The sequence below is a fragment of the Astatotilapia calliptera genome, chromosome 11 (genome assembly GCF_900246225.1).
Source record: "Astatotilapia calliptera chromosome 11, fAstCal1.2, whole genome shotgun sequence".
In the NCBI taxonomy this organism is placed as follows: Eukaryota; Metazoa; Chordata; class Actinopteri; order Cichliformes; family Cichlidae; genus Astatotilapia; species Astatotilapia calliptera.
The window spans coordinates 8,107,893-8,131,155 of record NC_039312.1 but is presented as its reverse complement, the minus strand read 5'-3'; the positions used below and the strand labels follow the sequence as shown (position 1 = coordinate 8,131,155).

Below are 23,263 nucleotides of genomic sequence, written 5' to 3'. Positions count from 1 at the left end.
AACCAAGCACACCATTGTTTTTCTTGTGACATTACCAATAAGTTTGATGTGTCACATGGCGCTCTTCCTATTGAAAAAACAAAAGTTGTATCCAAGATGGCCAACTTGGTCACCACCCATCTTGAGGAGTTTGCCCCCTTACATATACTAATGTGCCACAAACAGGACTTTAATATCACCAACCATTCCCATGTTATTACAGTGTATCCATATAAATGGCCCACCCTGTAGTACAAGCCAGGGCCTCACCTTACTATCAATCATATTGAGTGGTGGTTAACATGACTGTTCACCCACACAGAAAGCTTAAAAAAAACACCATTTATTTGCTAAAATTAGCCAAAGCACACCTTACACTGTTTCCAGTTCGTCAAATTAAAAATCTCAGTGTTCCTGGTGGTTAAAGTGGGCATGAGTTTTTGGGTTGTGAATGTTTTCTCAGAGCTGGAGCTGTTTTTCATGCATCAAGGTGATAAGTAGTCATCTGTTATTTAATATGGTTTGCTGTTATCTCACTTTTGATTTGATCCCGATTATAGCATAAACACATCCACATGTTTATTACAAGGTCCCAAGCAGTTCTGGAGAATACTTTTTTACCTGGTTGTTGTTCAGTCAGGGCTTGTGTTGCAAACATCTATTTGTACATTCCAAAGACCCTACAATAATAGAGAGACAACCCCAACAATCAACTGACCACTTGGCAACAGTGGAAAGGAAAAACTCCCTTTTAACACGAACTCTGGCAAAACCAAACCAATTTATTTTGCAGTTTTTACCCCAAAACCTAGTATGACTCTACAGATAAGAGACACTCTGTAAAGTTTTGAAATGCAACAAGGCTCCTTGTTTCCAGCCCAGAGTGGAATTAGAGAACCTGTTTCCTCCAGTCACACCTCAGGTTATAAAAACATTGACCCAGCAACACTGGTACTATCAAATATGTTTTTAATATTCTCAAATGCAGCTGAAACAGAAAGGCACAAAATCCTTCATTCGTTTTAGTCAAAGTAAAAGTAGATGACTTCTTTAGATAATGAAGTTTGTTGAAGATATAGCAGAGGAGATATGAGAAAATACAAAGTGCAAGAGGTTAAATCAGAGGTGTGCAGCTGTGTAAGTAGCCTTGTACTATACAGACAGCATAGTTGGACTGGCCATCGGGCATACCGGGCATTTGCCCGGTGGGCCGATGGTGATTTTTAGCATATATAAACAATAAAAGGCGGTGGATTGGCCAATTGGTCATGATCGACTCTGGGCTGGACCAATTAGCCGATGAGGTCGAACTTTAAAGTTCTGTATTTAGGTGTAAAGGAATGCAATTTGTCCCGAATTTCAGCAAAAAAAAAGACACAAAGCTGGAGTTATTCTGTGTCTTTGCGCTGCATAGCTTCCTCTTCTTCTCTCAATCTCTCCCCCTCCCTCTCCTGTTGCTACTTCAATCATGAAACTGATCAATGATCAGCTGATCGGCTTTGCTGTCCTAAGTCCCGTCTCGTTTGTTTATCGCCCACTTTGCGCCAGAAAGACGAAACCAGCGGTTGTCACGCTAAACAACAGCAGCACGTTTAAGCTTGATCAGCTGTTGTTAGAATTTATTTAATATTACTTTCTAGTATCAGCTGATGTTTGCTGGAGCCACAGCCGTAAAGGTGCTGGTCAACACACAGTCAACATACAGTTTCCCTCTCACCAGATATCCAAACCGATATCTGGTGAGAGGGAAACATGAAGATTAAACCAGGAGATGTCCTTACTGAATCATCAGAGCTGAACAGGTGATAGAGAAATAGGTTTACCTTTTAGTTGACATGAATGAGTTGAAGGGAAGTTATGAACTGTTTCTGAGAGACAAATAACACCAGGATCCTTTTCTACGTGGCTGACAGCTGGTAACTGTGCAGGGGCGGATAGGAAAGTTTTACCAGGGGGCAGGTAGTGCACTAACAGGGAAAGGGGGGCACAAAGAAATACTTTTCTTTCTTATTCTCATTTAAAATCTCTAGGTTTTAATAAATACAACCGAATCCAAAGTGGTTATCTGATGTAAAATGTATAAAAATTCATTATTGCATATAGTAGAGATGGCACGATACCACTTTTTTATGTCCGATACCGATATCATAAATTTGGATATTGGAGGATACCGATATGAATCCGATATAGTGTGTTTTTTAATCAATAAAACAGTTTTTTAAATATCTTGCTGCATTTTGTATAAGTTCATACTCAAGCTTAAATAAACAACAACACTAAAGCTATTCTGTTATACCTGTATGTAAAAAATATACTGCACCCAAAATATTTCATAGTTCAGCAATACTGATCAATCTAATAAACTTAAACCTACTCCATCCTTCCTATTCTGGTATTTTAAAGAGTAAGCAACCTAACTAATAGGGTTGCAAACTCCCAGAAAAAAAAAAATAGGGAACCACCCTCCACCTCATGATGCTTAATTGACGTAATCAACTTTAATTTGATGCAGCGTGAAAAAAAATGCACAGAAATAAATTCTTTTTCAAGAATAATTAAATAGATTCAACATCTTTCTTCTACAGAATTGCAGACTGCACAGATGGTATCTTCCCAAAGGAAAAAGTACTTTAGCTTACTAGGGTATATTAGACTTAACAGTTACTATATACAGTAATGGACTTCTATATATTTTGCATAAGATTAAAACTTTGGGTGTAAGATTCAGATAATTATTTAATAAAAGCTAGACATTTTAAATGAGAATAAGAAAGAAAAGTATGTCTTTGTGCCCCCTTTTCCCTGTTCATGCCTTATCGGCCCCCCTGGCTAAACTTTGCTAGATCCGCCCCTGCACAGTTACCAGCCGTCAGCTGCATAGAAAAGGATCCTGGTCTAGAAAGTAATATTAAATAAATTCTAACAACAGCTTATCAAGCTTAAACTTGCTGCTGTTGTTTAGCCGGTGGTTTCCTCTTTCTGGTGCAAAGTGGGCCAAAAATAAAGAAGAGAGACGGACTGGGGACAGAAAAGCCGATCAGCTGATCATTAATCAGTTTCATGATTGAAGTAGCAGCAGGAGAGGGAGGGAGAGAGAGGCAGTCGCTCCATATAGTAGTTGTTAAGATTAACGTGGGAATGCTTTACAAACATTCAGAGATGAACTTACACACTTGCTTTACTTCTCTCTGGGATCACTTCCTGGGCGATGAAATGCTGGTTTGGTAGGGAGGCTACAAATACACACAGCCGCTCTATCACGTGAGTACACTGCTCCGACGTGCTACGGTTATGAACCGAGTTACGCCATGTCGCAAGTTTTGTGAGGTGCTTTTTTGATATTTAATGGATCGGATTACATTTTTTATTTCTCTCCGATATCCGAACCAGTAATTGACGTCAGTATCGGACTGATACCGATACGTAATATCAGATCGGTCCATCTCTAGTATATAGTAAATATTAAGTCTAATATATACAGTAGTAAGCTATAGTACTTTTTCCTTTGGGAAGGTACCATGTGTGCAGTCTGCAATTCTGTTGAAGAAAGATGTTGAATCTATTTAATTACTATAGAAAAATAATTGGTTTCTGTGCATTTGTTTTACCCTGGCAATAAATTAAAGTCGATTATGTCGATTAGGCGAAATAGGTGGTTCCCTATTTTTTTGCTGGGAGTTGGCAACCCTGCTAGTTAGGTATATGTAATTATTGATTAGGTTGTTTGATATTTCCAGTAAGTACTGTTTAAAATACCAGAATAGGGAGGATGGTGTAGGTTTAAGTTTATTAGGTTGATACATATATACCAACAAGACAGTGTACATCAATGTCACAACAGCATTTGTTTTCATTCAAAGGCTTTATGGCTTTTCCTATAATACCTGGTGGGCCGTTCTCTAGTCAAAATGCGCGGTTGATTTTTTTGTCCCAGTCCAGTCCTGACAGACAGTGTTTAAGTCTCAGTGTATACAGCAAAATTAACTTAGTAACAGATTCAGTGATTCATTATTCAGCATCAAATATGACAAAATACTCAAAATGCTTTTTTGTTTATGTGGATTTTGTTATAAATGCAAAGAAATCATGCAGCATAATGCGATCCGGCAAATCTTTGCCCAAATCTTCAATGCACAGAAAACAATATTCCAGATCATACTTAGTAAATTACGATAACGCCTTTGTCCGCCACATTTTATATCTTTTTCTCTTTTACCCTGTTTAATGTAAAATAATGAGCATTGAGTACATCTGGACACATCTTTATGAAGCTTTTTGGAGTAAATATTTTGGTTTTTGTAAATATTTTTTGTTACTTTTTTGTGAGCCTTATGATCCACACATTTCTTTCAAAATCAAGTGCAAATTATCATCACAGTCGTCAGTTCCATACAAAATAACTCTAAAATCATTTGTGAAATTTAGAAAGTCAATGAACCATGTATAGCATCGCTTTATCCAGTCCCTCTCCACTGAAACATATTTTAATTCAGTTCATTTGTGATAACAGTAAAATGTGCCTGTGAGATGACACTTCTAATTGTTTCTCAGACCCACATAGTCCTGCTTTCAAGGCTTCCTCTGTCAGATCACCCTGTGGAAATTCAGCTCTGCAGGGACCATCTGTTTTAATCCTACAAACCTGAGTGTGCTGGCATGGACATTGATGTAGTGGTTTCTGGAAATGTGAGCTGACACTCAGTAGGTCAGTCCTGACAGTCTTGTGCTTTATGAGGAGCCCAAAGGACACTGTGAGCAGTGGTCATGGCCGCTCTCCCGGTTTCATTAAAGCACTGACCTGCTAAGACTTCAGTGCTAATTCCTTTCCCAAAGATACAAGGAAATAACAAGGAAGTATTCAAGGCTTGCTTTAATAATAGAAGCACTGCTGATGGTCATGATCGAGGTAATTATAAATAAGTGTGCATCCATCCATTTTCTTAACCTCCTATCAAATTCAGGGTCATTGGGAAGGTGGAGCCCACCCCTGCTGTCATAGGGCAAGAGGGTACACCATGCACAGGCTGGAGATAATTTATTATTTTGCTCATATCCAACTTTTAATATCTCATAAGTGTGTGTGTGTGTGTGTGTGTGTGTGTGTGTGTGTGTGTGTGTGTGTGTGTGTGTGTGTGTGTGTGTTCCTGTCTAGCTATCTTTGTGAGGACCAAAATCTGCATTCTACTATACTTGTGAGAACCAACAGTCAACGGTCCTCACAAGTTTGAAGGCCTTTTTGAGGCTCAAAATGTGTGTGTGTGTGTGTGTGTGTGTGTGTGTGTGTGTGTGTGTGTGTGTGTGTGTGTGTGTGTGTGTGTGTGCATACATCGAAGGTGTCTGTAGACACTAGTGCAAGAGAGTTATATATGTTAGCTGAGGGAACTGATGGGGGCTTTGTTAAAAATGTTAACCTAGTTACGATTTTAATATGAATTCTAGCTGTTATGGTGGTAGTTGCTGGAAGGTTTGCTTGAGTTAAAAGAAAAACAGTTTTGTGGTGATCACAGTGGTGACTGTGCCTAAATAAGAAGTGTTGTTGTTGTTGTTGTTGCTTTTCTTAGTTATTCCTCACAAGCTTGAGTAAATGCTCCACTACATCTTTCCTGGTAAGCCATTCTTGGAATTACGCAATGACTTGTTTCCATTTAAATCTCGTGTGGCCTCCACATAGGAGCTCTAATCTGGCTCAGGAGCTTCTGGTTTCACCCTGTTGTATTTGTTGTTGTTGTGTCTGGTGAAATAAATGAATAAATAAAAAAACGGGGGAGGGGGGGCAAGCTATAAAATTATTTTATGAAAAACTTACTACCACTAATGTGACATCTGTTATTGCACCACAATACCACCGTGTTCGTGCAGTATATTTACAGCTGTTAAATCCATACATCAGCCCATGCGAAGCTGCAAATTACTAAGAGTTTAATCTTTCATAAACACACTTTTGCACTATTTGACTGTCCCATTAAGTCTAGTTCTTAATCCTTCTTTTATAATCAATGCCTGAACTGGGAGTGCAGGCAAGCTTACACTGATTTACCATCTTCATATACACAATTACAAAGTGGGTCCCCTGCTCTGGAGCTGTTTGTAAATCTGTCTCTCAGGCACACCACTCATGCCGCCACTGTGTGAAATCGTATGCAATTCCGTTGGCAGCTAAAAAAAAAGCAACTGGATATGAAAAGGAAGTGTACTTTCATCCATTAGTTGTAGCTCTTAAACTGTAATCAGTCTCCATATTTCACACATAACAAGTGTGTGTTAATGACTTTGAAATAGCGCAAAGCCACACCATGCCAGACTTTATATTTTAATAAACTCATGATACAGCCTACTTATATTACTTTATAAGTATAGAATTTATTACACACATTAGTATATACACACTGCAAAACTGATATTTCTATTTAAATCGCTTTCACAAAAGAATTTCCTAAATATGGGTTAAATAAATGATTTCTTATTCGTATTACGCTGGATCCATCTTTCAGAGGATTCCTGCTTGTTTTAAAAGTTTGGTCATGGAAATCCTACCACATATACTCTTACAACTGGTCTATATATGCATGGAAAGGGTAATGTGTGGTTTTGCACGTAAACATCAACGCACCGAGTGCTCCCTCACAATCACGTCAAACAAGAAAAACACACATGCGCACACGCAGTTGAGCGTGTGGCAAGCGGCAGCAGCTGCTGTGTGTATAATTAGAGTGTTTTGAAAGCTGAGAGTCGGACAGCAAGACTTTCACCTGCAGACTTAACGGTTACCGTGACAACCAATTATCAGCAATAGGACGTTAATGTGCTTATTTAGCGTCTCTGCGTGTGACACTGGTGCCCTGAGGCGAAGCAGTGAAGATGGAAGTGTGGGGATACTTATGACTGAACAGCTACTTCACCGTATGCCGAGATTTCTCTCCTTTCATAAACTCTGTTTCCATCTCCCGTCTGTGTTTTAGCAGACACGCCCACGGGTGATTATCAAAGCGAATAAAAATTCAAATTTCTTCCCCAAACGTTTAAAATACATTTAAAGGCAGTTAGTGTGTAGAAGTCACACAGACGAACTAAGAGCATCGACACAAACTAATAACAGGGTATTGAGAATGGGGTGTTAGAGGTTTATCAGGTGAAAAATAAAGAAAGGTGAAGCTGGCCTTCTTCTTTATAATGCGACGACTCAGCATCCAGAAGATTGTAATGGCACTCCATCTAGTGGACTCTACAGGGAAATGATGATTGTAGGGCTGATCTAGGCTGTATCCCAATTCAGGATCTGCAGCCTTAAAGTACGCATTTCAAGGCCGATTACATCACAGCGGCGCGCCGAAGGCTGTCCCAATTCAAAGGCTGCTCGAAATGCGGCCCTGAAATGCGTCCTTCATATCCCTGAATTTTAAGGCTGTGGCAGTGTAGACTTCGTGGCCCAACATATCCCAGAATGCATAGCGCGGCGGTGGGTGTGGATAATTTTGCCGAAAAACAAACGGCGGATGGGGGGCTCCCGAAGAGTAAACTTTAAGTAAGTACTGAATATTATGTCACTTATTTATGTGCAAATGTTTAATAACGAAGAACATTAAAACATTACTGTTGCCACATGTCGGCAAAGTTATGTGACATTAGTGACGTTTGTACTAACTTGGTTTTAAAGCCTTTACTTTAAAATATACGCCGTTCAATAGCTGAGCTTAATCTTACAGAGAATGATCAAAGCTCATGTAGAAACAAACAAACAAATGAACAAAAGATTTTCTCCTTCATTTCTGTCAAACAAAGCTGTATGACACGTTTCTAGCTGTTAGTATCATGGTTGCTAGTCAACCTGGGCAGCGCAACGGAGGCTAGGCCGTCCCATTTCATAAGCCTCGCACTTCCGGCCTTAGCGGTCTTTGAGTACGCGGCCCTTGAGGATCGTTGAGGCTGCGTACTTTAAGGCTGCAGACCCTGAATTGGGATACAGCCCTAGTGCACTCCCCCCCCCCCCCCCCCTTTTTCCATTAAAAGTGAATGAAAACAAGTTTCATATAACATATACAAAAATAAGAAACAACAATATCTACAACTACTTTATGTTTTCCACAGTTGGCTTAAAAACACAAATTGTATTTTTGTCTAAAGTTAAAACACTGATCTAAAATGTTTTAAAACTGCGTAACTAATTCAACAAATACCTTTTAAAAGAATCACAAGTCAGCAAAAACATTTCATTTTAATTAATAATCTAATGTATTTGGCAGCAGCAAAAGCGTTATTTGTAAAACACTGAATAGACATTGTAAATAGCTAGAAATATTTAATTATATTTTATTTAAATATTTTTTTGTTTATACATATTCTTTTGAATCGCAAGTAGCAATAACAGCACCGGTGGCTACAGTCACATACAGCCATTCGCCTGCTCACTCAGTCAGCTGGACAGTGTGCCATTATCTGAGATATACCCCAGCTCCTACCCTGCATGTTTCTCCTGATTGCCCGAAAACTTTGAATAACGTCGTGAAATCTGACAGTATTTATAGCATGGAATAAAGATTATGATGATCTGATTTGCAGGATACACTGCAAACTGTGTAAAATCTGCTTTATCTTTTGATTTTGAAGTTGCATATCTAACAAAGAAAAGTGAACTACTGTACATCTAATAAGAAATGTAGTTTACATTTTTCAGTAGTTTCACCCAGCTATGTTCATTTACTTCTTCAACCCACTTTTGAATAGTTAACTGCTAAAACAATTTCATGTTATTGTTGTTCCTATACAGTCACTTACTCTGTTTTGATAAGCACTAGTATCTGTGCCAGTGGCAAGTGGAGAAATAGGCTAGCAGGGCAGAGCTTAGCCAGGGTTCACATTTTGATATTTTGACTTCACAGTGACGTGAAGCTGGGTAAGACCCATCTGCTGCCTTCTACTCTTCACTCACCACTAAATGGATTAAATCTCCTGTGCACACAGCTCTCATCTGGCTCTGTGTGTATGGTTAAAGCAGTGGTGGTAATATCTCCTAAAGAAGGCAGTCATGATACAGTCTGTTCTACTTCCGTTCAACCAGCTGTTACTGTCTGGGAAGTATCCCAGGTACCTATGTCGTTCCTCTGTCGTTCTCTAATTGCATATTTGAGTTTTATCAACTTTGCAAATGTGATGCACTTTGTCATGGTTTGTAAAGTCAAGATGAAAGAATTCGTCTTTAGCCAGAAATGATTTTCTAAAGCTAATCCAGAAACTTCTGACTTTTTGCCATCATGAGAAAATTCACATTTTCAGTTCATTATAATATAATAAAGGTTTTTTTTCCTTGAAAGAAAAGAAGTAGTATATAATACAATATTATTTGTTATCTGGACCATATAGTAGTATGAAAGTCAAGATTGATGTGTACCAGTAAAATACATCATGTACAGTACTGTTAAAACCAGCTGTAAGCCAAGATATGATACTGCATTTTCTCAACGAACTGCTCAGATTGTTAGAAAATACGCTGCAGCACAAATATCTGATATCTGATGCATAGCATCAAAAACGTTTTTAATGATAGAGTTTGTCTTAATCATTAGGTAGCCAGAAAACACCCAAACACTCAAAACACCCAAACAGAAAAAAGGATAGCATATTTAAAGTATTGATTATTAATCTACATCTTCAGAAACACACGGTTCATAGTACATGCAGCATTGATATGTAAATATTTTCTTTTAAGAATAATAATATTTGCTGAAACAGACCTGAAAAGATGGCATTGCTTCACTTGAAGACTTATTTTTAAGCAGATTTTAAATTTGCTGCTGTTTTTGTAAAACCAGAAATTTGATATGTAAAATTGGAGGCACATATTCACGGAATTTAGAATTTCACATTTGTCTTCTCTGTTTTTCTCGAAGGATCACATCTGATTTTATCCTCATGTTTGGTTTAGACTTTTGCCCAACAAGCAAAAGATCCCTGGTTCAATCCCAGGAACATGTGGAGCTTCTCCTCTGGTGATTCTTTGTGAATATAGGAGAGGTTGAAAGTATCTCTCATAAAGTGCTTTAAAGTTCCACTGAGATTAAATTAAAAGGCACTGTTCTCAGATGAACTCTTGCAGTGGCTTTAGGCTATCGAAATATTTCAAGCTTAGCACGGATTGCTTTGGTAAAAGATGTTTGTTGGATGTTTTTGTCGAGAGGACTGAAATTATAGGCCACTGGAGATCATTTTAGCTGCAGGTCTCTGCAAGTTCTACATGACATGCTGAGTTCAGAGCAGCTATCGGCGTTAAATCATAACACTTTGCATTAACAGAAGGGTCAAGCTTAGCGACGGAGAGCAGACTGCTTTGCTGTGAGAAACAGATGGCTCACTGAGATTAAACAGCTGACCTGCTTAGCTCACGTCTGAAGGTGCTGTGATTCCAGTGATGCCTCACAGCATTTTTTCTTTGTTATGAATTTATTTCAGTCTATCAAGCTCCCTATGGGTCAGATTTAAGAGTTGTTTTATTACATTTCACTTACAATTGTACAAAAAATAAATCACATATTCAAAGTTTTAAAAAGTGGTGTACTAAAATCCCAGAAAAAAATCAATTAAAATTGAAAATCATAGGATCAACTTGCTTGCATGCAATATTTCTGATTGCAATGCAATGACACTTAAAGATAAGATAAGTTTTGATTTTGCAGGGCAACTGTTGGGGATAATTCCTTGTACAAATCCTGTGCTGGTTCTGTGGAAACACAGCAGCCTGAGGTCAGATTAAAAAAGGAAGGTCCACTCGGTCGCGTGTGAACCAGGTTGCGATCAGGGCTTAAAAACAGATCAGAGTCAGAGGATATAAAAACCAGCTCAAACACACAGTGTGTCACAAAGAGCTCCAACTCTCACATGGTATCTGACTACAGAAATATCCAGATATACTAACAAGGAAAAAGAAAAAAATTATAAAGAGTTTAAGGGACGTTCCTCTGCAACAGCAGCCATGGTTCTGGAGGAGAATGACTGTGACTCTGTCTTCAACCCCCAAATCACTGTGAGTATCATAGAGAAATTTCAACTTCTTGAGACCCTGTTTGCTTTTCTGCAAATTATACCTCATTCTGCTCAACATAGATCTGCTGCATCCCATGCATGCCAAAACAAGAGCTCGGGTTTTAGGAGGCTAGGGGTAAATCTGTTGCGATTGCAGTGCAAATTTAATGACTTTTATATTGATATCATATGCTTTTAGGCTATACTAGTAAAGCACTTTGAGGAGATCCTGGCTATATTTAACATGTTTTAATTTGTGGGTAACTTATACAGAATACTAGTTCCAGATTTGGACTCTTCTTTGATGCATCTTTGTTTCAGGAGGAGCATGTAGAGACTCAGTATGGGAATGTCCATTGTATCATGACCGGGACACTAAAGGGAAATCACCCTGCCATCCTGACCTTTCATGATGTTGGACTGAACCGTAAGTAGCAGCTCTCAACCCCAGCAATACAGTTTTTGTGATCTCTATATCCTCTAAATAAATAGAATAGATCTAAATACCAAAGGACAGAAATAAATGAAGGTGGAAATCCCTGGAGCAATGATGTCCAAACATGTTTCCATTTCTAATCTATTTTTGTATCTGGAACACAGCATGTTGGCTTTATCATGTAAGGGCCTGTTTCACACTTTCTAAAGTGTCTACAAATTGTTTACTTGTCTTCTTATTTTTTCTTATATTTAAAATGTTTACTGCTTAACAGTTCCATTTTTGTGTTTTCTTGCCACAGACAAGTCCTGTTTTGAGACTCTGTTCAACCATCAGGACATGTACGAAATCATCAGACATTTTCCTGTTTGTCACGTTGAAGCCCCAGGACAGCATGAGGCAGCCAAAACTCTGCCTGCTGGGTTAGTAGATGGTCTTTGTTACCCATTTCTCACACCACATGTGTATTTTAAGAATTAATGATGGGATTGTAAAATTATTTGATATGAGATCCCGTGAATGCTGATGGGAAAACTGACTTTTGACCCCTCAGTCACACCTACCCTACCATGGACCAACTGTCTGAAGCACTGCCTTCTGTCCTCAAACACTTTGGGTAAGACAGACCTGACACTCCTTACTTGGATTCACCTCTGATTTAAATCTGGACCAGTTAATCTTTGGCTGTGTGTTTTGCAGGTTGCGTAGTGTAATTGGTTTGGGAGTGGGAGCAGGAGCATACATCCTGGCTAGATTTGCTGTGAGTCTGAATCTTTTAAAAATAAATAAAGCATAAAGCCATTTTTGTTGTTGATCTTCTGGGCTTCTCTATGCGGATCTTTGCTCTTCGAGTCAAGTTACAAAGATACAGTTAGACATGTCTTGAATCGGAGATGTTGGGAGTACTTCAAATTCTTTTGTGGCTGATGTAGACTAACAGAGTCAGATCTTTTCATCTGTGCATGCAGCTGAATCACCCTGATTTGGTGGATGGATTGGTTCTGATCAATATCAACCCCAGTGCTGAAGGCTTAATGGATACGTTTGCAACCAAGGTAGACAATATGTAGTCAGATACAACCTAAATTTGATTCATTTTTACACCGGCTGCAATGAAACATTTTTTCATTGTTCCCTTTTTCAATTGTTCTTAAACAGCCCTAATGTCAATGCATTAAAGATTACTAAATGAAGGTCGCTTCACCTGGTGAAACTGTGTTACAGCTCACTGGATGGACCCAGACTCTACCAGACACTGTCATCGCACACTTGTTTGGAAAGGCAAGTTGTCAAGCCTTTTCTACAGTGTTCAATTTTAGTTAGCCTCAGAAGAAAAACTGAAATGCTCATCATAAGATGAAGTAATACATAATATATATTAAATATATTTATTTAAATTAAAATATGAAGATGACTTAAGATATATACACAGCAACTGCTAAATACAGAACATCTGTCTCCGACTTATAGGATGAAATCCTGACCAATCACGACCTCATCGCCACATACCGCCACCGCATCACAACAACAATGAACCAGGCCAATGTCAGTCAGTTCTTCCGCTCCTACAACCACCGCAACGCTCTTGAGGTGGAAAGACCCGTTCCTGGAGGAAACATCAACGTCAGGACTCTCAAGTTAGTAAAACCATTTGTCTTCATACAGAATCTTTTACTTATTTAATGACCCTTCTACAAAATCACCTCTTTTAATTCTGTCGTTTGCCCATCACAGGCTTGCATCTTTGCAACAGGCCAAGTCAATCCCAACCATATGTTTAGTCTCTCTGACTGTTTCATCTTCCTGTTGGTGTGTAGGTGCTCCACTCTGCTCATTGTAGGCGATAATTCTCCAGCTGTGGAAGCTGTGGTGGACTGCAACTCTAAGCTCAACCCCACCAAAACCACACTGCTTAAGGTAACTGGAGAACTGGTTGACTCAAAAATAAACACACGTGCAATATCTGATGTATTTTATTTAAAACTGTGGTGCTGATAAGTTCATAACCTTAGAGTGAATTATGCATATTTCTTTCTCATTCGTCCTCCTCTAGATGTCGGACTGTGGAGGGCTTCCTCAAGTGGATCAGGTGTGAAAACACATTTTACTGGCTGCTTTGAGAATAATGCAAATTCTCTCCTAATAGTTATGATCTTTCTCTCCACAGCCAGCCAAAGTGATTGAAGCCTTCAAATATTTCATCCAGGGCATGGGATATTGTAAGTGATAATGAACCGCCAACCATTAATGATGACAGCATTTAATTCAATATCTCAATTTCCTGTTCGTGATGGTCTTTATTTCATTAAGTCACTAATTTACTAGCTGGATTTTATATAGGTCAAGGCAATGTTCTGAAATAGCAATGAGCAAAAAATTAATTCATATAACTTTCCTGAAATCTCACTTTATTAACAAGAACCACCTCTGAATGTGTGTGTGTGTGTGTGGGGGGGGGGGGGGGGGGGGGGGGGGGGGGGGAATGAGACTACTGCTCACTGAAAGGCTCAAACAGTATAATAAAAGGACTCTGCTCTTCTTCCTCTACAGTGTCCAGTGCCAGCATGACCAGACTTCACTCACGGACAACGTCCAGTTCAAGTCTTATGTCCTTGGATGGCCCACGAAGCCGAGCACATACCAACGAGCTGCAACGTAGCCAAATAAGTTCACACAGCAACGACGAGAAGCGTGTGCGCTCTCACACCGATGTTTCCATGGATAGTATTTCCAGTGTGAACCAGAGTGTCTCAAAGACCACCGAAGTGGCATGCTAGAGCACAGGCACTTCTAAGCCTCATGCACTTTTACCTCATCATAACTACCCAGGTGTATCTCACAGTCTTCTTAACTTTCCCATCTCTGGCCATCATCTTCCAATTATGCCCTTTCATTTGCACTATCTCTGCCTGAAAGGCCACAGGATATGCTTCCGTGTGACTTTCTCCATCCCCCCATTCGTTCTCAAATTTCCACTCTGTATGTTCTTAAACCTTCACTACTCTACTCTTTTCCTAGTCACTCATACTTCATTTTCATTTCCTAAGCCTCTTTCTCTGTATACTGCACTGAACTATTATTACATGTCTCTTTGTCCTTCAATTTCTCTTTCTTTACCTTCATCCATTTCACTCTGTCTCTATTCATGTCTCTATTCATGTCTCTGACTGACCTTTTACCACAATTTCTGCTGCAGGAGTCCTTGGTTTGGATAAGAGTTCCTTATTTACTGATATTTATTATCAAATACAATGCATGAGAGGTTCATACAATCTGAATGTATTCACTAAAACTTGAAGTGTATTCACTATAGAGATAATAAAGATGTAGAAATATGGATTAACTGGTGCAACAGTTGCATGTTTAGTACCAGGAATGTATGTTGATTATATGCAGGTATGACAGCAGTGTATTATTAACTATTGGAAAATACCATGAATATTCACTGTAGTTCACAAAATGCTTACGCTTTAGTGAGAAGTTTTACATTAAGTTCAAAATTTAAAGCACTTTATATTTGTTCAGCACTTTATATTTATAATATTAAAGCACAATTTAAACATTTTTGTGGTGTCAGTGAATAATTATTTCTCTAAGCACACTATAAAATATTACATTGAAATCCCTAAATACAAAAACAGAAATAAGTACAGCCAGATACCAACAATCAATACAATTACTGATAAAATATTGCACTCTGTCGACCATTTATGTAAAGAATCACTGTTCACAGCATCAGTTGCATTTCAGGGTAACTGTTACTATAATTCTATTTACTGCTCTTTGACTACTACTAAAAAAAATGCAGCTTGAAATCTGATTAATCATGGTGGTTGAATCTGAACGTCACAAGTTTGTGCCTGCAAAAAGCTGAGAGTGTGGAAACAGAAAGAAGTGAGCCTAGTGACTTTTGTGATAACACAACTGAATCACAAACATCCAGTCTGAGCTCGAGTTACACGGCGAGTTTTGACAAGTACTTTGACAAGGTTTATTTTGTACTTTTTAAATCCCTCACCAAGAATCTGATAATACTGTCTATGTGCAATTCTAGGTACCTAAACTGCTCTATTTAAGTACAAAAAAACACTGGGGGGGATTTTAAATTGCATGTGTTACAAAAAAGAATGCCTTTGATGCCAAATGTGTCTTTTCTGTGATTCAGCTTGTTGCCTAAATAACAAGATATTTATAAGGTTGTAATAAATCCTAAAAACTCATGATATTTTATATGGCGCTTCTTCAAATGTACCACTAGATGGAAGCCTGTACCTCCTCTTTTACTCTGATATCATCTGCAGTCAGGCACCACTCAGGTTTATGCAGCCACACGCAATCCTAACAGACTGTCTAAAAGAGCTGCACTGAAATCAGTCACATAGAGTCATCCTTCATCACATACTTGGGTTTTAACGTTACTCTTCAATCTCAGTGTTATAGCTGGGTTTTTGTTTTCTTTGTTTTCTTTTGTTGTTTTGTTGTTTTGTTTTTGTTGGGGGGGGGGGGGTATTTTTTATTGTTTACACAAGAAATTATGTGCCAAGGAAAAATAGCAGAGCTAAAGTGAATAAGAGGGGAAGCTGGAAAGAATTGGACACAGTTTTAAATGTGATTCTTTTTAAATAACCCTTTTAAATCTGGTAACAAATTGTAATGAAATGTATTTCTATTCAAACAACTGCCAGTCATTATTTTACAAGCCAAATAGTTTATACAATATAAATGCATTTATTTGGCCACTGCAGCAGGGTTTTTTTTTTCTGAAACCAGTCAATTAAACTGTGATTTGACTTTCTACCAGTCAATAACACAGCAGAAATGTATGTGTTATACAAAGCCTTAACCTTCTTACAATTCCTTTTAGATTAAGCACAATGTTTTTGTCCCAGTAGATGCCACGGTGTGTGACGTGCATACGTGGGCTGCGCTGCCACGTAATCACGGCATTGTGAGTTAATCCAAGTGTCACCGTCTCTTGCATCATAATTTGCATCACACGTGTGCGTGGATAAAAATAATCTCTGTATTCAGAATGTGTCTGCATGAATGTGTGTTTGCATGGGCATAAGCTGGCTGCATGCATGAATGTAGTAGATGTGTAGGTGGGACTGCATGTGTGAGGAGGGGGGAGCTGTGTGAGTAGATGGATTGTTTTGGGCTTTGGCTGCGAGACAGTGGCGATACACAGTTAGAGGAAAACAAAGCAGCCAGCATCAAAGTCAATAATTGTGTGTGTGTGTGTGTGTGTGTGGGGGGGATCTTTATTTCAAGACCTCTTTTGTTTGCCTTACATCATAAAGCAATGATGAATAATGTATGACATAAATCTCTTAAGATTTAATTTAAACATGAGCTCTAGCACAGCTGTAGGTTCGCTGTGTCCTTTATTTTACTGTTCCTCTGTGTAGTGTGTTCCACTATGAAAATACAGAAAACTTAAAGCTTCCATCAGCACTGACATACATTTGTGAAACTCACTGTACATCTTTTTATTCAGTGAAGAAGCAAAGACGCATGGTTACAGACAAACGGTGTTGCAGTTTGATAGTGGCAATGACAGCTTTACTTCATCCTGCTCTGACAGTCCCTCCCGACACACACACAGACACATGCACCTCTTAAATCTTAAAATCAAATAAAGGTGTACTTCAATGTGTGCACATACTTTAGCCAGATTTAGCGAGGACTCAGTGTTTGATTTCTAATGTTTATGTATAATTTAGAGCCTGTCAGCAACCATATATACAGTAATTTCATGAAGTGCTATTGTTTGGATGCCCTATTAACTAGAACCAACTGCAAGAAAGAATCAAAACCTCAGAACATAATGTGTTTTCTCCTTAATATGGCAAAAATATGGGCTCAAAATAGATTTCCCTTCACGGCACTACAGAACGTCCTTTTTAACTGGTCATCAATACGTAAAACAATAAAATACCACCATAGTATGTTAAATGTGTGGATTTTTAAGACCCCAAGATTAGTGTACAATATAAGGCGGTTTTACTCTCCTGTGCCATTTTTCTTCATGTGACAAAATAAATAGGGGGATAGTGTAGTTCTCCAAAATCTGGATCTCATATGCAGAAAGATTTGGGGTCCCTTGATGCAGGCGTGGACACGTAGGGCCCCTCTCCTCCTGTCAATGAGCCCTGCCAGCTGCAGCCATGTTGTAAAGGATCAGGCTCCTCCAGCAGCAGCAGCAGCAGAGGCAGCAGCAGTGCTAACAGCTAGCGTCAGTGGACACCGACTACCGGGCACGGCGCTGTTGTGGACAAAAACAGACAGGGGAGAGGGACCTGGAGCACAGAGACATCCATCTAGCCGGTTTCTATTATCAGTGGATGTGCTAATAAAATTCAGACGCGCTGGCTGGATAAGGTGTCCGGTTACGGAAAGTAGGTGCGGTCGGGCTCCAGGGCTGAAGCGGGTGAGTATTGATCCCTCTTGGGGGCGAACTGAGTGGGAATAGCCCTGGGTTAGCTTAGCTAGCTTAGCATTAAAGGGGGGTAACATACACACACACAGACAATGGGGGTTAACGACAATGCACTTAGGTGTGGGTGTGTTTTTAGGAGCTGGCATGAGGGTTTAGAGTGAATTAGCTGATGTGAATTACAAGTCGTTTTATACACGGCGGAGTAATTTGTATTCCTAACAGACAGACAGTGGTGCAGTGGCCGAAACCACCCCTCTGTGTTTCTCCGGTGGGTGCAAAGGTCCAAACCAGGCAGGATTTCTGTCATGCGGAGTAACAACGCCTTTGCAAAACAGCTATGTTTTGTTGAGCAGTGAGTGGCTCACACTGAGACTTATCTTTTGCAGGCAATGGTTTGGAGACAAAAGGGGGAGACAGCCTTTACTTAAACCTGAATGTCTCAAGTGTTTTGGGGGCTGTTTGCTGCCTTGTCAACCTCAATATTGCACACTGATCACTGAACTAGGCCGATTGAAATGGATTAATATTTGAGCAGATCCTGTGGGGGTTTTTTTTGTGTTTTTTAGGGCCACAAATCATTCGTGAGCGTGCTTGATGGGATTAAACAGAAATCTATGCATAATGGTAAACCTGACAGAATTAAACCTGGTTCACAGCTTAGTGCCCAGCAGCTCTGTGGTTGAAGGTTTGTCAGTTATTTGCTTTTTTTGATTTCAGGGTTTTTTTTTAATCCAAGCTGCCCTGATTTGTCTCCTACAGATGTCTGTTTTCCTGATGCTTTGCCGTCTTGTTTCCTGCCTTTATGTGGCTGTTACCACAGATCACATCCCTGCAAACATCCTCTAGCAGCAAAAACCACTGGGTCAGGAAACCAAAGTGTGTTCGCAGATATTATGATCTGATCATGGACAAAATAACCATGCTTGACATGGAATATACTTCTCTCCTGAAAAAGGGATATGACCACTTTTTTTTTTTCTTAGTGAATTATCAAGAAATGTCAGTTTCTGGTACAATTTCCCTTCCAGCGGATGCCTTTCTGTGTAGATACTATTAAAGCACTCATTAATGTTTGCTCGAGTGCACATCCCACCAGTGCAGCAGTTGATGTTTTTCACTTCTCTGTTTTTGACTGCATATCAAGCACATTTTTCATTATTCTGAAAAATTGTGCACATGTGATGATCGTGCATGAGTTTTTATTTGTAGAAGTGATGCTTGAAAGGGAAAGGAATGGCTTTGTTTCCGTGTCTGCTCCTTGGTCTCCTCACCTTTTCTCTTGTTACTTCCACTGAGATGAAGATGCATGAATGGGGAAACAACAATTCGGATATTGGATTGATTTTTTTCCCTTATCCCTTTCTTTAGTGATGATGGGTCTCACAAATTCGACAGGCAGAATGGTGGGATATGATGGGAGAGTTAGTTGGGGAAAGAATGAGAATCAAGCATTTAGAAGGAGGAGGCAACAGTTTGGAAATGAAACTCAGCCCCCCAGGTGTGTCAGTCCTAAACATTCAGTGGGCGGGTGTTTTCACTCTCCTATAAGTGACAGCATACAGTACAACTAGGAAGTGCAGAGAGAGAGGAGAGGAACGCACAGACATTCATGATTTAGCGGTGGACCGGGCCTCTGCGTACTGACTGCCAACATGCAGTTCTGGGATTTCCTGGGTTGCACCAATGGAGGTATGTATGTGTGCGGTTATACTGATGGCTTTGTGAATCTTCTTGCCGTTGATTGGATCGGTGTGTGCTCTGTGCGAGGCAGGTAGAGAGGGTCTGGCAGGCAGAAAGCTGGAAAGGAATTTATTCTGTGCACTGCTGTGCAAGCAGTTGCATGTGAAAAACCTCACAGACAGGTAAAGAGTGGAACACAAACAAACAAGATTAGGGGACTGATAAGGTGTCGGCCCATTGTGTTTTATTTGTTAAACCTGGTTGGTTCCTTCTCATTTTTTTAGATTAAGTGGCAGAGATCTGTTTGTTTGTAGCTTTAAGCCTAAATTAAAAAATCTTTTTCTTATTTTGCTGACTCGACGTAACTTATGAATCATAGCGTGACTGTGCGCTGTCCTGTCTGCACGAAGCGTATTTAAACTTTTCTTGGGAACAACTCTGAAACCCCCTCAGCTTGACGTTCGATTATAACAAAAACTGCTGTGATTATAGTTCCTAAACGTTGCTCTCATAGTTTAGAGGAACTGGCACCTATGTCAATGAAATCCAAAAGCTAAACAGGAGTAGGTTTAACTCTTAGCGAGATGATCACATGTAACCCTGACTTTTCTTTTCTTTTTTAAATCCTAACCAGCTTTTCCTAAGTTAAAACTGTATCTAAGTCTTTATTCATACAGACAGCTTTTTAAGGTGGTTTAAAAAGCATATTGTAGTCCAAGCTTGTAGTCTTCTTTGTTCAGCCACATTTGGTTATACTTGCACCGCAAAGAGTTAAACATCAGATTTCTTGTTTTGTCCAACAACTGCCCACAGTTATCAAATGTCCCTTTTTTCTTGTTCAGAGGACTGTAAGTAGCTGAACAGTTTTTCATATTGCCTTTATAGCTGAAAATCAGATTGTCCCTACGCCTATAGAAAAAAGGGAATTCAGTGTGTTTGTTTCTGCAATATTAGCTTACATATAAAACACAAACACACCCGTAGAATCTATAAAGGATATAAAACTCCAGCTTATGATCTCAGTTAAGTTGTGTTGTCTCATGTCTTGCCTTAAATGTGGTTACTTTATTGTGCTGCATTGAATTCCAGGACACTTCGAGCTCCAACACCCATCCTGTGCCCCAGGCCATGTTTTCTGCTATTGCGCCAATAACTATAACTAAGATACCTGATGGCTTGTGTCATATTTTTCACGCTTACAATCATAAATAAAAAGTAGCTTTTGCTTTAAACGCTTCCTTAGCTGAAGCAGCTATCCATAAACTTTCCAAGTTTGTAAAGTGACAGATTAAACATGAGGTCATAGGATATACAATATGCTTAACTGTAGCCATATAGACGTTTAATTTCTGCTACAAATTTTGGAGGACAGTGTTACAGTTGGTTTGTTGAAGTTGTTGTCATATTTTCAGGTAATACAGAAGGAGGCTGTCTTGAAAGATCAGTGACTGTATGACTGGAAGCGAGCGCTCATGTGTCACCATCAGTCTGCCCTTATTTGCATCCACAGCTCACTGTTTTGCTTAAGTTATTCCATGTCGGTCATCACTGACTGCCTGTGAGACGTTCAAATCAATTTCAGGGCCTCATTCTAACATAATTTTGCTGTTTAGCTTTCATAGTTTTAAAGCCTCTTCTAAGGAAATGTATACGCAGTGCATCTGACTATCGCCTGTATCTGACAGCGCTTTTCTTTAGGTAATTAATAGGTAATTATTTAGATAATTATTTTTCAATTACAGTTTTGCCTTCCTAACATTATACAAACAAGAATAATTATAATGAAGATAAAATTCTTGTTTCTTCTGCGTTCTGTTTTGCAGTCGTACATTTGTTTTGTTGTAAATACAACACATTCCTTTCCTGTACAGCTGTGGCTTTTGCCCCCATCTAAACTCAGACTCACTGTGGCAGGTTTAGATCAATCCACATGAATATTTTAGAAATTCAAGAAGGTCCACTGTGAAGATATTTTCACACACAAAAAAGTTTAACAGTTACGTTATTCCAAAATCCATTACCTATCATATCATTATTAGCAAAGTGGTTATGATCATGATTTTTCATTTCTTTCTTTTTTTTGCCATAGTTGGGTAGTTCTCAGTTTGCTGAACAAGTATGGCCTGTTTCAAAGGGTTGCCAGCAGAAAGCCACTTCTCACTAAAAAGAACATGGCAGCACAGCTTCGGTTTGCAAAGTTGCATCTGAGCAAACTGCAAGACTTCTGTAGATGTTTGGCCAGAGTGCACAGCACCATGTTTGGCGAAACAGAAACACACCATTCTAGAGCAAACACTTCATAGCAACTGTCATCAAGATGGTGGAGTCGTGATGATGGCGGCCACAGCACCTGGACATCTTGCAGTCATTGAGTTGAGCGTGAGCTCCTCTGTATATCAAAGTATTCTGAAGTCAAATGTGAGGTTGCCTGACTGACACCTGAAGCTTGCCTGAAACTGGGTCATGCAAAAGGACAATGATCCCTAACACAACACCAAATCTATAACAATGGCTGAAAAAGAAAAGAATTAAGGAGTTGCAAAGCTTAGAGCTGTAAACAAATGCAAATAAATAAATAAATAAATGCCAATTAACCTCAAATGAACTGAAGTAACATGGTACAAACTACTGATTCATGGGATGTATTTATTTTTTTCACTGTGAAAACTTTCACATGACTCTATGCCATCAGGATGTCTTGCAAACGTGCAGTATTAGACTGAAATGGCAAAGACTAAATGGGAAATCAAACTGAACATTTTAGAAAGAATTACATGACAGTCAGTTAGTATCCATATCTGTGTTCAGTCCAGAATCAGTCCAGACTGCTATGTTATAATATGTTAAAAGTCAAGTCCTTCACCTCACACTGACTTGTATAAAAAGGTGTGAGATGATTAGCAAATATGTATTTATAGAAGAGATTAAAAAAGGTATGCCATTGACATTACAGATTAATGTTTCCGCTTATAAGCTTGTGTAAGAAAATGAAATGAACCTCAAGTGTTTTGAAACTAGGTTTGATATAGTCATCTGTGATCGGTCACCTTGGCTGTGAAGGTTCTTGGCTCATAGGTCTATTTAATGCTAGACAGTATTTTTTATTTTTTTTTATAGAGTAAATGGATTGGGAGGTATTTTATGTAATACATATATATTAGATCAAACGTTTTGGGTAACTAATCCCTTTTTCTCAGTTCCTGAAAGTATTCTAAGATGAGAAGGTTCTGCTAGACCCCGGTGCTGCTGTGGTTTGGTTTAATGTGTTTATAAATGTTAACTTTGGGGCAGTGTACTGCACACTGAGGTAGAGCCATAAAATGGCTTATAAACGAAAGAAACTATAAATCTATTAAATCGGTGGAAAACCTGCAAGAACAGGAGGGAATAAAGTGGGTATCTGAGAGAGCATACTGCACACGTGCCTCGTAAAATCACAGATTTGAATAAAATAAATAATAAAGAAAACAATGTGATCTGAAATTTAATCATTAATTTGTTCAGCCAGAGAGAAGACATGATCCAACTTCACAAGGCGCTGACTGGTTTCAAAAAATAAACCTGTCTCACCAGTCACTTTATTAGGTACACCTGTTCAACTTCTTGTTAATACAAATAACTAATTAGCCAATCAGATAGAAGTAAGTTAGATAAGTAAGTAAGATAGAAGATGACCTGCTGAAGTTCAAATTGAGCCTCAGAATGAGGAAGAAAAG

At 39.0% G+C, this 23,263-nt stretch overlaps 2 protein-coding genes across 12 annotated transcripts in view; both read left to right on the top strand.

Moving 5' to 3' along the window:
- Nucleotides 1-7,444: 7,444 nt before the first annotated feature.
- LOC113032632 (protein NDRG1-like) lies at nucleotides 7,445-14,767 on the top strand. 2 transcript variants are annotated; one of them, XM_026185646.1, is made up of 12 exons: nucleotides 7,445-7,501; nucleotides 11,314-11,419; nucleotides 11,730-11,850; nucleotides 11,982-12,044; nucleotides 12,128-12,188; nucleotides 12,397-12,483; nucleotides 12,653-12,709; nucleotides 12,899-13,065; nucleotides 13,246-13,345; nucleotides 13,482-13,517; nucleotides 13,596-13,647; nucleotides 13,979-14,767. In XM_026185646.1, exons 2-12 carry the CDS (start codon nucleotides 11,356-11,358, stop codon nucleotides 14,203-14,205), a joined length of 1,035 nt encoding a protein of 344 aa, XP_026041431.1. In that variant the 5' UTR covers nucleotides 7,445-7,501; nucleotides 11,314-11,355; the 3' UTR covers nucleotides 14,206-14,767. The 2 variants fall into 2 exon arrangements, with proteins under 2 accessions (XP_026041431.1, XP_026041430.1); XM_026185645.1 differs by lacking the exon at nucleotides 7,445-7,501 and adding an exon at nucleotides 10,705-10,993.
- A 2,800-nt stretch (nucleotides 14,768-17,567) lies between these two features.
- LOC113031822 (focal adhesion kinase 1) overlaps nucleotides 17,568-23,263 on the top strand; it is a 64,739-nt gene continuing 59,043 nt past the window's right edge. For 9 of the 10 annotated variants that reach the window (XM_026184275.1, XM_026184271.1, XM_026184265.1 and 6 more), the window contains exon 1: nucleotides 17,865-19,556. In XM_026184275.1, coding sequence (XP_026040060.1) covers nucleotides 19,520-19,556 — 37 coding nt within the window. In that variant the 5' untranslated portion in view covers nucleotides 17,865-19,519. The other variant, XM_026184266.1, reaches the window with a different exon arrangement.

Excerpts from the sequence above, each read along its gene's own strand:
- LOC113032632 (XM_026185645.1), top strand. The coding sequence starts at position 10,943 with ATGGTTCTGGAGGAGAATGACTGTGACTCTGTCTTCAACCCCCAAATC. Across the intron at positions 13,066-13,245 it reads ATCAACGTCAGGACTCTCAA|GTGCTCCACTCTGCTCATTG; the intron begins GTTAGTAAAACC and ends GTTGGTGTGTAG. Across the intron at positions 13,346-13,481 it reads CCAAAACCACACTGCTTAAG|ATGTCGGACTGTGGAGGGCT; the intron begins GTAACTGGAGAA and ends GTCCTCCTCTAG.